This window comes from Platalea leucorodia (genome assembly GCF_965183815.1).
Source record: "Platalea leucorodia genome assembly, chromosome: 3".
In the NCBI taxonomy this organism is placed as follows: Eukaryota; Metazoa; Chordata; class Aves; order Pelecaniformes; family Threskiornithidae; genus Platalea; species Platalea leucorodia.
Genome location: NC_138825.1, coordinates 66721956 through 66740095, shown reverse-complemented (window position 1 = coordinate 66740095; position 18140 = coordinate 66721956). Strand labels below are relative to the sequence as shown.

At 40.0% G+C, this 18140-nt stretch overlaps 2 protein-coding genes across 7 annotated transcripts in view; one reads left to right on the top strand and one right to left on the bottom strand.

Moving 5' to 3' along the window:
- AKAP7 (A-kinase anchoring protein 7) overlaps positions 1 to 18140 on the top strand; it is a 93532-nt gene that overhangs the window by 29603 nt on the left and 45789 nt on the right. For 4 of the 6 annotated variants that reach the window (XR_014227636.1, XM_082306611.1, XM_082306610.1 and 1 more), the window contains exons 6-7: positions 503 to 615; positions 12098 to 12242. Coding sequence is in view for 5 of the 6 variants with exons in the window: in XM_082306611.1 (XP_082162737.1) it covers positions 503 to 615; positions 12098 to 12242 (258 nt within the window). In the remaining variant the exon portion in view is untranslated. Of the gene's footprint in view, positions 1 to 502; positions 616 to 12097; positions 12243 to 16403; positions 16594 to 18140 lie in introns of those variants that run through there. The other 2 variants (XM_082306613.1, XM_082306612.1) reach the window with 2 other exon arrangements.
- On the bottom strand, positions 5092 to 7751 carry MSH5 (mutS homolog 5; the record flags this gene model as incomplete). The annotated part of the gene is made up of 1 exon (XM_082306609.1): positions 5092 to 7751. The coding sequence occupies exon 1, from the start codon at positions 7525 to 7527 to the stop codon at positions 5092 to 5094; it is 2436 nt and encodes an 811-aa protein (XP_082162735.1). The 5' UTR covers positions 7528 to 7751.

The window sequence follows — 18140 nt, the reverse complement described above, 5'->3', positions numbered from 1 at the left end:
GCCTGTTCTCTAATTCTGCCATGTAAATCCATTGCCAGAATTTACAGCTTTCAATTTCAGATTTCCTTTGGTCTGAATGGGAGATTACCCAAATACAGATAACAGAACTCACTACAGAATAGTGTTCTTGAAGAGAGACAATTCTGCTACATACTCAGTTAGCCTGAAATTTCCAAAACTTTTCCAGTGAAAGTAACTCCTGGACAGTTCTAATGTCAAGTTCCTATTTTGATAGCAAAAGCAGACAGCATGGACAGCTTTCTAGTTGCCATTATTTTAGTAAAGCCAAATTTATGACCCATATTAACTGCAAATGTAAGACTATTTTCACATGAAATAATATGTACCTTTAAAGTTAACTAGAAATCTCTCTGCCTTTTCATACACGTCATCTTGTTTTTTCCATGTGGAGCGGCTATGACTCATATTAGAGTAGAAAGCACATTTTTAAGCATTCTATCACGTAATATCTTTGTGCCTCTACATTTCTCTCCCCGCTCAGAGACTATGAAGAAGATATTTCAAGAAAAGGGCATCTTGGCAGGAGAAGAAAGAGCTTTTAAACCACATCTGACCTTCATGAAGTTGTCAAAATCAACCCAGCTACGTAAGCAGGTGAGCTCACATTTCACATAGCTCAGCAGCAATCTAGAAAGTTTAATTTGGAGACGAACAAAGGAGTTGCTTGTGCTATAGCATCATACTTTCTACTTTGTAACCAGCTGAAGAGGTAAGACTTGAAAATACTGATTTTTTTAGAAAAAATAGTTAGTACATCTACCTTATAAACAGTAGTCCTGTACTGTAAGTTACCACTCTTGATATTCTCAGTACAGTAATATCATGGTCTGTTTTCTTTTGTGAAACTATGCAAGACCAAAGGATGAAAATACTTGTTCAAAACTACAGAATTGTTATGAGGGTGTAGATTATATGCATGCAGTTTGTTTGGATAGTTTTGTTTTGTTACTGTATAGGAGAAAATAAGCAAATAAACAGTGGAATTTATATTTGGATTATGCATAATATGCAGACCATCAGTTCCCTCTATTGAATATGCTTCGGTGAATTTCAGGGTAGTGATGAAACACATCTTCTATATTCTCTCTCGCAGGCAGTTATTTCTTGCCTGTTTATTAGTTTTTTTGACAAAATACACAAATACATAAAAGTAGTTTATAACTGTGATGATAAATAAATAGAAGCAATACTAGTATATCTAGTTTTTTATTTCATATTAATTTAACAGTAATGTATTATTTAACATAAATTATATCTCCATAAAATTTTTTTGCTGACATTGTATAGGATGTTTTATGTGATCCTTCAACATTAAGCAGGAAAATAATTTTAAGAAAAAGTATATTTTTAAATAAGAATTAAAGTACATAATATAAATATTTTAAGTTGATTTTTTCCTTAATAGTAAACATTAAAGAAAAGTACTTTAAAATGTAGATAGAAATAACTCTAAAAAATGCTGAAGGTGCACATTTTAATTAAGTAGTATTGTGAAATCAGTTGGAAGAAGGCAGTGAGGTTTGAGATACATCAAGAAACTTCAAGGGCACACATACTCGCTCTGAAACAGAAATAAGGACTTGTCCACAGGTTGTAGGTGGTATATTATAGCTATTCAGTTTGTAAGCTCACATAAGCTTTTGCTTGTATTAACAGTTGTTTTTTACTCATTTTAAAAATCCATAGCTCTTCTAGAATATCAGCTGTTCAGTAATTTAACTGTTTGGTTAAAACATCTGAGACAATCAGGGTGGGTTTTTTGCCATGCTGTTTTTTGGTGGTTTGTTTTGTTTACATTTATCTACCTTTCATGAACTATTAGCCAGGATGCATACTTTCTGTGTTCTGATATTCACTGCTGCTGACAGAACCAGGTCAATGTCATTCCAAATCATCTTCCTTAGTCCTTCATAATGCTGGATAATGCATATGGTATTCTAAAGATACACTGTATAGAAAGATACTATGTATTAAAAATCTGTAAATTATTTTATCAATCAATCAGGAATTTTTCTCTGTCAAGCCACTGTCGGGCATAAGCATCAGTCTTTACTATCATTTTTTGTTTCATTGTGTCCATGCATTTAGTGAGATGGTTTCATGCATTTACTGAGGACAATAAATAAAAACATGAAACATAAAAGGAGTAACTATTTTATAGTACGTTTTAATATAATGTTTAATTGCATTTTCAGATCATACAACAGTGTGAAAAACAAGAAGGGAGGAGTGGATAAAGATTACATGAGAAAGCATATAAAAGACCAAATAGAACTAAAGTAGTTGAGTATAGTTCACCGCTATAGCTTTGTAACTATATTAATACTTTTTTTAAATGTTAAGTTTCCTTGTTTGAAGCAATACTCTGTTAAGCCACTCTCCTCATAATGACATCTAAATTCCACAAAGTTATCTTTTGGGGAAAAAAAAAATCTGTTTTTCAAACCTTAATATAGCTACAAGCATTTTTGAAATGCATATACTCTGAAAAGATTTTGACTTTCCCAAATTGTTGCTGGTATTTGCAAATCAAAGAGTTTGAGAATTCAAAATTAATAAAGATCTCAAGAAATCAGCTTTCCACGTTGAAAGCACAGCATTAAGCTAAAAATGGTAAATGCAAAACACTTGGAAACAGACATTAATAAAGGATAAAAATGTGAGATAAAGTAGGTTAGAAAAGCGCTACCTGGGTTACTGTTCCCTCTTCAGCTTCTCAGGTTAAAAAACTTATTTACCTACTCAGAAGTGGGAGCAACTCATTCTTCGTGGTTAGTTGGACAATTCTGAGATCAAATGTGCCACTGAAAACTTCCCCAAAATAAGGAGGTGGGGTGTGCCTCTAGGTGTCGTTGTGGAAGGAGATAAAGGGATATAATTTACTTGCACATGTTTAGCTCTTTCCACAATTGATTGTTTGAATGAGAAGAATGTTGGGTTAGTATCATTATCTTCTATACAAAGAACCTAATGAAACACAAGGAAAGAAGCAACTGGAGTTTTGCACTTGAAGATAACATTTCCATTCCTGCTTCCCTCACTGCCCTGCTGTGCTGCCGCAGGTCAGTCACAACCCCTCTGCTTTTCATTCGTCCAGACTGCTGTTTATTTCAGGGCGTGTTGTGAGGCACACTTGATAAATGCTGCATGATGTTTGGAGATCCTTTGATACCTAGTGCTGCCAGAACTGCAAATACTGTGAAGTGGATTTCATAAGTAGAAGATGACTGACAGCTAGATTGCTCTGATGGCATCTGCTTAATTAGTAAGGAGTATATCCTTAGCCTAGACAGTGGTTGACAAGAAAAAATGCCAAAAATATAATTTATGAATATTTAATATAAGATGTTCTTCTGTACACTGTATCTTTAGAATACTCTATGTATAATTAGTAAAAGAGAATATATTAGTGAGAAAAATCCATTTGTATTTACAGCACTTGCAAGTGTTGTACAAGGCCTGATTCACTGTTACCATTCAACTTCAAAGGTAACATCATCAAGATGCTAGATATTACTTTGCAGACAGTATTATTATGATTGTACTGGAAACAGCAGTAACTGCATGATTCAGTAATTTAGTCTTGTATTTTTAATGTAAATTATTTTAAACTTTTGCCACTATCCTAGTTTCATCTAGAGATAACACGAGGTACTTATTTTGTAGTAATAATAATAATAATAATTCCTTCATCATAAAAGAAAAAATTCCACACTGAATCAAACCCAAAGCAGTGTCTCCAAATTCAAATCTTTTTGATGTGCACTCACATTCATCTTTTTGCTATCTTCAGCTATCTTCAGCTAGACATACCAGATAAGATGCTTAATACTGATAGTTATGAAGGTAATTACTTTTTTCTCATGTAAATTTTCTCTCAATTTGTGTGACTAATATTTTTGGCTTCTTGAAATGAAATATAGCTGAAGAGAGATGTAGTATATTTGCTGATGTCTTTTATTAGCCATACTGTAAGCAGTTACAGCAAGTTTTGGCAGTCAGACAATAAGCTATCTAATGTCTCTTCTGTCTTATTTAGATAAGGAATCTCAGGCACTTATCTCGTTGCAGGGAAGGATATTACTTCTATAGTACTTACATATCATGTCTCCGGCTTCATTAATTTGTTAATGAATTTTTGTTGGATATGCATACATCAAATACTGTGTTCAGTAAAGATCCTCTGTATGACAAGAGAAATGAAAGGGAATCCTTCCCTTCTGGTATTATTTCTCTCATCTTAAGTTTTATGCAATACTCAAAAATAGAATATAAAATGTGAATTTCTGTCTTACATCCTAGTATAGTTTTCAGTTTCCTAGATTTGTAATTTTGCTTTTATTTATACCCATATGGCATAGATACATAGTCATACCATATCGAATCTTGTGAGGAGAGTGATTCTCGGTAAAACCAAAGCACTTCCCCTGTTTGTCAGTACCTGCTGATTCTGACCTCCAGCATTCTTTGTATAATAACTCCTGGGATCTCTGGCATTTTGGACAGAAACGCTAGTATAAGAAAAGCTGCAGAGCTCATTAAATCCCTCTGTATTTCCATTTATCAGCCTCTACATCAGTGGTTTGTATTATGACAACTGTTACTTGCTGATACGGGAGTCTGAGGCACATATTTATTTGCAGTCTTTGATGCTGATCCTAAAATGTCTGAAACGATCACTTTGGCACAATACAAAACAATAAACACTTTGCTTTCACAGTTTTATGAGACCAGCAGAAATGTTTTGTGATTTTTCTACAGTATTTTTTTAATCTGAAGATCTAACAACAGGGGCAGAAAATGCACAAACTGTGTGACCCAACAGCTGGAAGAGGTTCTTGAATGCTTGTCTTTCGGTCTCCCTGCTTTCCTATCATAAACCATATTGCAGAGATACGTAACTATAGTACTTGTTTTAAACAAGAAGAAGAAAGGACATAACTATAGACAGTTTGTTGCAAGCTAAATGTAGTGTGAGGTGTTAGTCACAGTGATCATTCCTTAAATTTCCAAACTCTTCTACTGAACATGCTAGATAGGATGTAATCTATGATGTTACACATACCCCTGTTACAGGACGGAGGCTGCAGAAGGCAGCACCTCTTTACGCATGAACTCTTCTACGTCCACATGGGGATCATCGAGGTCTAGGCGAAGAAACTTTTCCACAACAGACTTGCATTTCTCCATCCGATCTCCTTTTGAAGGATGATCAATACGTTTGATAGCTTTTCCATTGCGAATCAGTTCTGACACTTCCACTCCTCTTTCAATAATTTTGGCTGGCATTCCTGCTAATGCAGCAATGTTGGCCGCATGACTAACAGTGGACATGCCCTGTTTGATCTGATAGAAAAATATCAACTCATCTCCATCTTGGTGGGTCTCCATGGTCAGGTACTCCAGAAGAGGTGTGTCAGGCAGGAGTTCTAGCTGCATTAAACTGTGAAAATTAGTGGAGACAAAGACCTGTGGGCACTGTGTTCCTTGACTGATCCAGTACCTCAGGACCGCAGCCAGAAGGGACAGGCCATCCAGTGTGTTGGTCCCTTTACCAAACTCATCAATAAGTACCAAGGACCTCTCTGTGGCATTGTTTACTGCCTTGGCAACCTGGTTAAGATCAATCATGAAAGTGGAGAGCCCTACAGAAACTGATTCCCTACTGTGGATTCTTGTGTAAATCCCATCAATTACTCCAATCTCTGCCTCTGCTGCAGGGACATAACTGCCGATTAGAGCCATGAATACTATAAGACCTACTTGCTTTAAGTAGACGCTCTTTCCCGATGAGTTGGGCCCTGTGATGATCTTTATTCGTCTGGTAGCCTCACCACTGTTCACAGGATTGGCCACAAAAGTCTTTGCACATAGTTCCATGAGTGGATGTCTTCCATCCTTGATGCGGAAGCCATGGTGGTGAGTAAAGCGTGGCCGGCAGTAGGCGTTCTCCCGGGCCATCACTGCCAAAGCTAGCAGCACATCTAGGTGCGCAGTATACTCAATCACACTGTTAAGCACTTCAGACTTCTCCAAGATCTTTGTCTGCAGCTGGTGCATAATAAGTGTTTCCTGGTCTCTGATCTCACAGTGCAAGTCACCCAGCAGGCTGTCTAGCTCCTTAGTCCTAGCACTCCTGTAGTGCAGTTTATCCTCTGACATGAACATGAAGTCCAAGCCTTCAATTTCGAAGTCACTCTTATCCACCATAGTTGGTAGCCGTGGAATGGAGAGAAGGAACCCAATCAAAGGAATGTAGATCACACAACAGGAGGGAATATGATTGTCCAAGGTCTCCAATTCTTTTCGTGCCACTTCAGTAAGGAAGTCTGACAGTCCCATCAGCTTTCGTTTCTTCTCATCGATGGTGGGGTCCACATTGGGTCTAACAGTGAAGCGGTTCTCTGAGATGCTGCCTTCGAAGTCCACCACTTTGCTGATTAGACTTGCAATGTAGTGCAGGTCATCAGTGAAGACACGCGAAATAGTCTGAAAGAGTTCAATAGTGTTGGGCAGAGAACGACATGTGTCTCTAAGGCACACTGCACTGTACACTGTCTTATAGAGTGCTTGCCAGTCACTAACTTTTGTGTGGGAAAGAGTCATTCTCTTTAGAATAAGAGGCACATTTTTAATATTCTTGAGGCAACCTTGAAGAGTGAGGACTGTTTCGTGGTTCTGAGCCAGTAGGAAGAAGTGGATAACATCTAGCCGTTTGTTCAGCTCTGTCAAGTTCCGAGTAGGTCGTGTGAGCCACAGCCTCAGCAGTTTTTCTCCCCATTTGCACCTGCAACGGTTTAAAATTCCATATAAACTGAATCCTTCTTTTAATCCACTGGACAGCTTGTATACAGAAGGATGGATATCACTTTTAAATATCTGCAGGACACAGTAAGTGTCTTGGTCCATATTCACAATATCTGACAGCACAAACTTTTTAAAGGCCAAAATAGGAACTGCAATAGTGCTTTCTTCGAGCTCAACTCCAACCCTTCTCCTGTCTAGGAACTTAAGGAGTCCCCCTAGGGCTCGTATCATGAGTGGGCTCTCAAAAGGGATGATTGAGGACAAGTAGAGAATTTTCTCTGTTGCAGTCATATGAGATGGGATAAATGGAAATTGCCTAGATAGGATCCGTTGCTTGCTGACTTCTAGGCCAAAATCTATGTTAGGAAACAGGACAATTTCTGGTTTTCCTATATCTTTATCACCAGCAGTAGCTGTTAGGTTGGTCAGGAATTTGGCAATATTCTGGTCCTGTTTTGCACTGGTCACTATGCATTGAGGATTAACTTCCCCAATCACTTTATGCAGTAGCTTGAGGTCTTCATTATCAGGTGTGTCAGGCATGAAGTAGACTGAGCAATCTTCTGTATCATAATAAGTAATTGCAAGCTGCCCTGTATACCACAAAACAGACATGTGTGTCTCAGAGCACTCTTGGTCCTCTTGTTCAGGCCCAAGCGGTGGTGGCAGGGCACAACTCGTGGCTGATGTGGTGCTCATTCTGTTGGAGAAAGATATTTTTATTCACAACTCATCCAAAAAGTCTGGAGAAGTAACTGTAATTGACAACAGCAGGTTAACACTCAGCCTTCCAACCCTGGAGAAACTAAGATGCTACCAGGAATTAAAAACACGTGTTACCTGTTCAGGTGAAAAGATGCAGCTAAGAACTACAGCCGCCATCTTGCTCCAAGCAAGGTGTGACTGAGCTAACTACCAGCAATGCCGGAATTGTTTCACAGGTTTTCTTTGTATCCTTTATTTTAGCAACTATATTTGTATGCCCAAATGCCCATAAATACAGTAACGTACACGCACATGTATATATACACGTACAAAATCATCATTCCTCAGAGGTACGGGACACCCCCACGGGCTGACCACAGCTCCTCACAACAATGCAGCCACGTAAACTGGTCATTGTTTCAGGGTCCTACGCCAGCAGCACCGTCACATAGTACCGGTTTCTGTACAAGTACATAACGTACCGCTGCGGGGATCAACCATACCAAACGGTTTCCCCGACAGAGTCCACAGTGGCTGTCAGCAACCCACCTCCAACCCTCTCCCACATCTTCCCCCCTCTACTCACCCTCCTCACCACAGGCGGGCAGCTCGCCTCGGCTGCTGCGTCTCCTTGCAGCCCAAAAAGTTTTATCTTGACCTCCTTCCCCTCCCTCTCCGGGCCGCTGCTTGGCGCTCCCTGCGCTCAAGCCTCCCCGCCGCCGGGTCCTGTCAGGAAGGCGCCGCGGCGCGGCGCTGAGCCCCGTCTCCCCAGCCAGGCCGCGGCCGCCATCCCGCCCCCGCCCCTGCCGTGCTGCGGTGGCCCGCCGGTCCCCCAGCGCTGCCCGGGGCGCACGGCAGCCCTCTCCCGGCAGCCAGTCCCTGCCGTCATGCGGGGAACGGACCCTCAACCTCCCCCGCGGCCTCCCGGCGGAATGGGAGCACCCCTCTCCTCGGGGCTCAAGCTCTTCCCGCCAGCCCCTGCCCCGTCCGCGGGGAGCGGCTCCCGGCCTCCTCGGAGCCCCGCGCTGAGGCGGATGGAGAGGCGGCGGTCGGAAGAAGCCCCCTCGAGCAGCCGGCCGGCAAGGGATGCCAAGCGTCCGCTCCCAGGGAGCATCTCCGCGGCCTGCCTCTGCACCGCCTGTCAGCGTGCCAGCGGGACCCATGGCCATCCCTACCGCCTGCACGGCTCCCTGCTGCTCGCCTCTTTCACCCGTTGCGGCTTCTGCAGTTCACTTAATGAGCTACTTGGAGCAACTGTAAATGAACCTCCATATGCAGTCCTCACCTTCGGAGAGCTGGACGTGTGGCGCTGGGTGTCGGGCATTTTGGCTGTGGGGTCTGGTACACAGAAACTGAAGCTGCTTGCGGGAGGGTGTCGGGCGCCTCGCTTTGCAGCCATGTTAAGGCCTGTCCCCACTTGAGCCTTCCTGCCCCTGGTCCCACGAAGGGGCGAACGCTGCCTGGCTGCCTGCTGACAGCAGCCATGGGGACTCCATGCAGCTGGAGGGTTCAACTGCAGGCTGGGGGCGGCAGGCTGCACCTTCCTGCCTGCATGCAGAGGAGGTGCAGACAGAGAGTTAACAGACATGACAAGGCTACCAAATGCTGTCTCCCTGGTGCCCTGCCAGTCTTGCAAGAGCTCCACATGCAACGCCTCTCCAGGCCCGCATTACACAGCCATGTCCCTTTACAGGCATCTATTCATTACAGCACTTCCTCAAGAGGCAGGTGTCTTCCAAACGCTTCAAAATGGCCTCACAAGTACTCTTGTTTCTCACCCTCCCCCAGTTATAGCATATCTCTATAATCAGCATCTGTAACTTTCCCATGTGGAAACAACTCCTCGTTTTCATCTCTACTGCTCCAGACCCTTTCAATTAAGAAATGAACCGTGACCTTCCCATGCACCCGCATTGTTTCATCCTTTCATATCTCATTACAAACAGCGCTCCAGAAATTGCTCCAAGTTACTAAAAATATCATAGTTTTCCCATGGTTGCTTTTCCAAATATCTTTCAGTAGTGCATCTCGAGCATAACTAGGTTCCTGAGCATTCAACATTTGATTCACATCGTACCAATCTGGTTTTGACAAGCAACATCCCCACGTCTTGTAAATGCTATTTTTTTATTGGAGCGTGAAGTGGTGATTTTGATCTTTTCCTCGTTTCGTTCCACGAGTACTCAAGGCTTCACATTTTGACAAGTGTTCTCCTGGCTGAAAAGGTGTTTTTTTATTACTGATTGATGTCTAAATGTATTTCAAAGAACTGTCAGCCAAAAAGCAAAGAATGATGATTTAATTTCAAAATAACCTTAGTACATAAGGACTAATCTAGCCATAGAATATCAAATTTTAAATAATGACAGTGAGGCTGGAATAAATGTAGATTTCGAAGGAGGTGGTGTACCCGAAATGGAAAGCATCCACCACTAGATGTCATCGTTTCAGAGATTGAAGAAATGGAAGGACATTTCTGACTTTCACTAAATTAGACTTTAGGGGACCAAAAGTCTAATTTAGTAAAGGGGACTAAAAGTCTCTAAATTAGACTTTAGAGAACCAAATGTGCAGGTACTTACTCAAGGAAAGTGCTTCTGAAGTCAACAATTTTGTACCTAAGTAAAAGCTCAGTAGACATACCAACGCTGAGCCCATCTTGCATATGAGTAATTGTAAATGAAGCATCACAAGAAGCACGTGAGTGTGATGCTCAGATGAACGGATATAGTGTAAGGGTGTGAGGAAGGAGACGGCGTCTGTCCCCTTTAGGGTGTCTGGTGAAGGACCTTTTCAGTGCAGAAGGGGATACTAAGAAAAGGAGGAAGCCCTAAACAACACAGAGACACAAACCTGACCAGCACAGGATAAGGGCGGCAGTAGCAAGAGCCAAAGCTGGTCGGCCGCACAGACGGATAAGGGCATGTGGAGTCTGGGGATGTTTATTTCAGTAGGATTGTCTGGTTGAGTACCTTGTCATATGGGATGGTAAGGGAAGGGGGGAAGCCATAAACAAAATATACAGAGACAGAAACCTGTCAAACATAACAGACAAAACCAAGAAACAAACGTTGTCAGTCACACTAATTGATTGGGCTATCAGGGAACGTCAGGCACACCAGGACTTTGCAGCTGTTGGGGATGTAAAGCTGAGGGCCCAGTGTGCTGGAGGGGTCGGTGGGACTGTGCAAATGGATGGGGGATGTGCAGGGGAAAGGGATGGGGAGGAACAAAGGAGGAGTGGACAGAATGGGGTGTAAAAGGGTCGGTTCTGTGTAAAATGGCGCTGGTGGGCACACCAAGCCAGCGTCCTGGCTGCTGGCTGCTGGGGGCAAATGTCTGTATCTTCCCTAAATCGGCAGGGGGGTGTGTGTGTGCGGGTGTTCACTACCAAACCTCAAGCTGGACTGGCGGGCAAATGGGGGACCTGTGGGGTGGGTAGGGGGCCTGGGATCTGGGCAGGGGTGCTGGGTGGACAGAGGGGCCGTGACAGTGCTTGGGCGATGCACAAATGTGTGTGTGCTTGTAAACCTGGAGAGAGTCATGTGCGCACCTGCACCAGTGACCTTCTGCCTCTGCTGGGGTCTGTCCACACGTGTGTCTCGTGGGCCATGTATGTGGGTGCTGTTGAAGGCAGCGCCTTGTGTGTGGCAGCCTGTGTAGCTGGCCGTGTCCATGTCCTCTGAGCATGTTTATGTGTCTCTGGGACGGGAAAGCAGCAAGTATATCCATCAAAGACCCTGGGTCCCCGGGGCACCGGGCTGGGCTCCAGCAGCCGGGCAGTAAGGAGCCCTGGGCTGCAGCTGCTGGAGGCAGTGGTCACTCCTAACATCCCTTAGCATATAGTAACGATTTTTAAAAAGCAAACAGCATTATTCTGAGGTAGCTTGAAGGAGGAAGTATTGACTTTCTGCAGAGATCATGTATTTTTATTGAAAATACAATGGAATGAGGAGCCCTAAACTCTTAAAATAACTACTGAAATGAGGTTTTCTGAAAACAGCCTAATAGAATATTTATTATGTTCCACTTTGTATATGCAAAACTACATAATGATACTGATAAGATAAATTACTGGAAGTTTTTTAGATTTGCTGAGATAAAATGCCTAGTGCTCATTAAATACAACCATATTTTCCTGTTCAGTGATTTTAAAGACCCAGAAAACTGCCCTTGACAAACATTTGAGATTCTTCCTTGAGTAGCATGCCCAGTGAGGACAGCAAGAATAATCTCCAGTTACATGTTCCATGAAGACTGTTGCAAACCATAGGAAGTTAAGCAGTTGTAGCATTGTGTATATTGAGTTGTTTCCTACAGGACTGAATAGGGAGGGGTAGAAAGGAGGTGTAATGGCACTTTTATTTCATTGTTTAAGTTCTGTAGCCATCAGTGCTTAAGTAAAACAGATCTGGCACATTATTGTTTCAGTATTCTCTTTGCATCTTGAAGTAGTTCTCCATCATAACTATACCTCTGGTTAAAATGAAAACTGTAGGAATTAAATATGAAAATTCTGTCTTCTAGTAGAATGCCTAATTGAATTTTATGTTGCTATTTAAAGGTGAAAAAAATTGACTCAAGCCTGTATGAAGATTTTAAAAACCATTATTTTGGAGATGAAGTCCTTCACCGCCTAGATCTTTGCTCCATGTTGAAAAAAAAGCAACCGAATGGTTACTACTTCTGTGAGTCCTCTATTGTTTTTGGTAAGTACATCTTCATTTTCCTGGTATATCAGTTGTGTCTATAAGTTATATGCCTGAAAAGCCATTTTTTCTGCAGTGTATGTTATGTTAGGCGATTCTTGTAATAATATCCATGGAGTCTGACAGAAGTCTGTTCTTTAATCCTGGCTGCCCAGGAACACTGTGCAGTGCTTCTTGCTGACAGCTAAAGTTTATGTTCAACTATCTGTCCCCAGAATCCAGTTCCATTTCTCATCCTAAAATGAGTGTTTAAGATACGTGAGATGTATCACTCTCCAGAGCTGCTCATCTCTCTGTTGACTATAAAGACAGCCTGTGTGACTAAGTTAGATTAGATGTGGTAATTATAGATGATTAAAGCTAAGTGAAATGTCTCTGGTTTGGCAGAGATGTGACCTTACTTGGACTACATTCATATACAGAGAGAATTTCAGTGGTTCAACAGATTTCATAATAACTGTTCAGAATGCCATCAAGACTTTAAACATAGTACAGACACCTTGCTGAGATCATTACAATGCTAGAAATCACAGTTGTGTTCTCCTGCTTCATCTGAACAGAAGCTTCACATCCCTATGATTAATATTATAGGCTTGTCTTCTCATTTCTGCCACAAGTCATGTATAGCTGGAACTTCAGGTGGTACACATGGAAGGTCTGCGGACTGAGGGACTATGGGATAATGGCTTGTACAATAGACGTCTCTGTGATGGTTAGTTCCCAGTAGCTGATAGTGTATCTTGGGGGTGCTATTAGTCGTATTAAGAACATGAGTTAAAACACTCTGAGTGGAGTAACTAGAGAATGTTGAGGATTTTTTCTTAAATGCAATCACCCCTTTAAATGTAGGAGTATATTGTGTGATGTGTTGGGAATATCTTTAAAAATACCATTCCTGCACCTGCAGATCTTTAAGAAATCAGATGACATGGGAAGACGGTCAAGTAGTAGTACTGCAAAATACAAAGTTTTTTATATTAATTGCTTTTTTCACCTGTCCTAATTAGGCTGATTCTTTATATATGTCATGTCAGAGGTGAGTCTCAAAAGACACGTTTATAGCAAGGAACAGGCCATGGTCTTTGGAGATCGGGTTATATTTTTTCTTTGTACTGGTATCCAAGCTAGAGCTTGGATTTTATGTTTGGGGGATTTTTTTTTTTTTTCTGGAGTCATGTCAAAGGTTGAATGCAGTGTTGGAAGGCATGAGATACTGAAATTCATACCAAAAGTTCATGTGAAGACTTAACTTTTTTCTTTAGAAATAGAAATTTAGAAATAGAACAAAACTCTATTTTGCATGTTGTCAATGAGCAATAGCTCCATCTCACCAAGAATATGGACAGCGTTAATAAATCTTTATAAAGTAAAGTATTGACTTTGACCTACTTAAGGAAAAGAGAACATGTGTTCTTGTATGGATCCTCTAATAATAGGAAAGAAATATGAAAAATCTTTTATAAGGAGCCTCAATAATAAAATGCTTACTTAAAGACTATGATAAATTTGTTCTTATATACCTTGCAACATTTTCCAGATTTCTGATAATAAGCAGAAATATAAAAAAAAAAAATTGACCAGAAATCATTCCAACAAGCAAATTATTCAGTGGATCTAACATTTCCCACTCCAAAGCATACTAGCCTTAGTAATGAAAATATTCATGACCAAGGAATGATCATATCCTCAGAAAGAAAAAACAAAACATGCAACATCAGGGAAATCTTCCAATACCACTGCCATCCCAACTAGCTGACTAGAAACGCCTTCACTGGAATCTTTTCTCATGTGGACAGTTTTAAAGGAAAGTCCTATCTTCACCCTTAAGTAATAAGGAATCTCAAAAAGATGAAAACTTCTGTTTGTTATGAAGATACATTGTTAAGGACTAAGAAATCTCAAGAAGACGAAGACTTTATGAAGGTACCGTGTCCATCCCCAAATTCTGCAAAACATTTAAAAGTATGTGAGCATAAAATAAAAGGAAAACTTTTGATCAGGCACCTCTTCTAGTTGAGCTAGTTTTGATGGAAAGATCCAACTTTCAAAGGCTTATAACTGACAGAAATACATGTGAATAATGCATTATACTCCATTTTTCCTAAGCACATATTGGTTTTTTCATCCTCATAAAAACTATACCTGGTTAATAGGCAGGTTATGTCTGGTTATACCTGGTGTCTCATCTGCTGTTTTTCAGCTGCTTTTCAAGATCTGGATTGTTTCATTTTTAATGCTATCAAAACCAACACTCTGTTGGAGACAAAGGATGTTCATGAACAGTTAGTAATACTTCTAATTCCTGTTGTTTGGACCAGCTTTACATAAACACCATTATTAAAAGTTGGTGCTGGTTCCAGGACTCCGTGTAGGGCTTTGGTGGCAACTTGGTTTCTGCCTTGTGGTAAACTGTTTCCCTATGCTGCAGCATTGCAGCTGGAAGTGCTCACTGGTCTTGAGGACTGTTTTGAGGACTTATGATTAAATACTTATACAATACTTTAAACATGTTAGGCACTTTGCAAATGCTAAATATTATTTCCTGTAAATGTTTTTGTTTGCACTTAGGGCCACCTTTATTTAGCTTAGGTAGACTGTTAACAAAACAAACCAAAAGCAGTACAGAGGACAAAAAGAGTGTAGGATGTCTGTTTAAATTAGTGATAACACTATTGCAAAATCCAGAGCAGTCAAAATAGCAGCAGTGAGATATATTTATACATATCTATTTTTCTATCTATCTATCTAAATATATTATCATATTTATTGTCTTGTTATGCATATCTCATAGTTATGTTTATATCTGTGTATATAACCATATATCTAATGTCTTCTGTACATGTTTGTACGTTCAAATATGTATTTATGTACATCCAAATGCTTACATAAATAGAAATTACAAGATTACTTAACACGCTATAAAATTTTTCATTTGGGTGAAATTGAGGCTCTACCATTCACAAATATACTTCAGAATATTTTGGAATAGATATCTGATTAAGGAATTTGGTAAATAACTCATTACAAATAGAAGTTGTTTAGTAGTATATTTGGTAGATATTAACAGTGTTCTATCAAAACATTTGTTTAAATCTCTCTTCTTGAACTTGTCTTGTTACTGACATCTCAGAGTGCTAAAATGAGACAGTCAGTCTTTCAGCTGTCTTTTGAATATGAGTCCTATTAAATGGTTTATAACAGCAGTCAATCAACTGGTATTCAAAGCAAGAATCAGATGCTTTTTGGCTTTAACTCAATCCTGGTGTGACAATGCATAAAGAATTTATGGGAAGTGTCATTTTCACTGTCCGAACAGAATTCTCCTCTGAATTATTTTTACACGAGTACTACATCTGGCTTTCTCTAACCATGGTATTTGAATGGATGTTCTTCACTGATGCCACATTAAGAGAGTATAGTATTATTATCCCCACTTTTCTCAGTCCTATATGGACATAGGTGCATCTTGCCCAAATGCATACATTTAATTTTTCTGGTTTTGTACACGTTAATATTTATCTAAAGCCAACAGGAGAAGGAAAACAGCTATATTGGAACAGAGTTTAAATGACTTACTTATTTTTTAATTTTAGAGAAAAAAACCTGTATTTTAATGAATTTTGAAAAACTAATTTTAAAATGTGATTTGAATAGGGTTTTTAGTAACTATAGGTAGCTAGAATATTAAAATAAGCACAGGAGGGAGTTAATGCAGTTCTATTAATACATCAGAAATAGTGAAATTTGAAAATTACTTAATACAGACAAAACAGTGTCTAGCTCTAGTCCTTTCTACATGTACGTTTACTCAAGCATCTTCTTTCCTTGAAGTGCACAGAAAATAATACAAAACCAGTGTTTACTTTTTGTTAGCTAGAGTTTGGGCAAGACTTGAGTGTTATGCATCTAATAAGATGAAAAGATCTAAAAAGGGATCAGGACTAATGTTAGAAACAGAAATCCATAGACAACAAAGAATTGCATACTACCATAACTAATAAGTGCCGCAACATATATCGGCTTGATAGCTGTGCATTTGAAAAGCATGTTTAAAAATACGGGAAGCATAAAAGCCTGATATGAATACAGACAGCTGTGAAACACCTGCTGAGCTGCAGCAATATGCACAGCAGGTAAACAGGCTTTGACAATATGTTACAGAGCAGCATCCACTATCTTCAGCAGAGCCTACCAACATCTGCACCAGAAGATTTCTCTGCATCTGCATGCCAGCCACAGGGTATGTATTCAGGAGTTAAAATTTAGTGTGACAGTGACAGTAATGTTGAAGCTTCATCCTCAAAGTAGAGTGCAGTTTATTCTTTGAAGCAAACAGAACAGCAAGCCAACAAAGTGTCCTTCTTCAGAGCACCCACCTCATGGCAGCTGTTGTGTGTCACCTCAAATCCCAAAGAAGACCAGTGAATCCTGGAATGAGTTGAGCTTCTCAATGTATACTCCTTCACCTGAATGATTGGTCAGTTATTTGTATCATGGTGAAGATGTTCAGTAGAACCTCTGACCATCAAAGGGAGCATTATATAAATCTTCTTATGTTAAATATGCCTTTAGCATTAAGTATCTCCCTTACATATTTTCAGGATCCATTCATGAAGATTTTTCTAGGTTTGTTTCAAAGAAAATTTTTTGTAGTAATGTAATGTAAAATGAGATTATACGCACATTAAAGAAAGTTATCACATGCCAAGCTATATTCAGCCTGTAAACTGTGATAAGGTTCTCCTGAGTGGCTAGTAAGAAGTTTATGTATCAGACTTCTCCTGTGCTGTCTCTGAGGTAGAGAAACTTCAAGACGTCTGTTCCTTGGTGGAAACCACCCAGCAGGTTACTCTGACTTTCTGCACAGCCAGAACTTGTATGTCTGGAATGTGTGCCAAGTTCGAGGTTAAAATGCTAGTACAGTTCCCCTTAACCGTTGCAAGCTAGCAGTAGCAATATGGAAATTGAAATATCAGACTACAAACATCTATTTTATCTGGATAGAAGCATAATAACATGGTAAAAGGTAATGCTGCTTGCTGCTCAAATAGTACCTCAAACAGATGCCTTTTTAAGTAGCAGAACATTGGTGGGTTGATTTACATTTCAATGGAACTATGTACAAGTTTGGTGTCCAGTCTGGCCTTGTCATCAGGGTACCTTCTGCAGTCTCTCTGAAATGGGAGACACCTACAGAAAGTCACTCATCCCATCCTAAAATGTGTGTGTAAGACAGGCAATATCTAAGAGGTGTCTAAGGTAGGCAAGATGTGCGTCTAAGATACGCTACTTGAACAGATGTTAATATTTGTTAATTAGCTTGCTTGTTAATTTCATATATGTATATATAAAGATACAAATTTTCAACTAAATGACAAAAAGATGCATTATATTTGCAAGCTTCACGTTTCTGAGGGAGGTCAATAATATTATGAATGGAACATGTTACAAACAAAATTTATTCTTGCAGATTGCTGCTGTTAGGCTAGTTGAATCGTTTAAGTAACTTTTTAGTTACTTTAATAACCTTGAGTTAGGATTTAGTGGTGCAGTTTATGCTTCCACATTACATTTTACGATGTTAGCCAGGCAACACCCATGTCTCAAACAAAGAACAAGATGCTCCTGGTGGTACCGTGTAAGCGCTCTCCAGACTGAAGACAAATTTGTCAGCAATAGGTTTTGGGGATACCCACTAAGAAGAAAGAATTGGAAGAAAGAAGAACGGAAGAAAAGACTCATCTGTACCTGAAACAGGAAAGAGATATGATAACATCACTTTATGAACTCAAAATAATACTGAGAAAAAATAGAAGACTGAAAATAAAAGAACTGGAAACCACTTGGTAGTTGGATAGATTGTGAAAAACCCTCGGTTTGCTCTTTTTTAAAAAATGC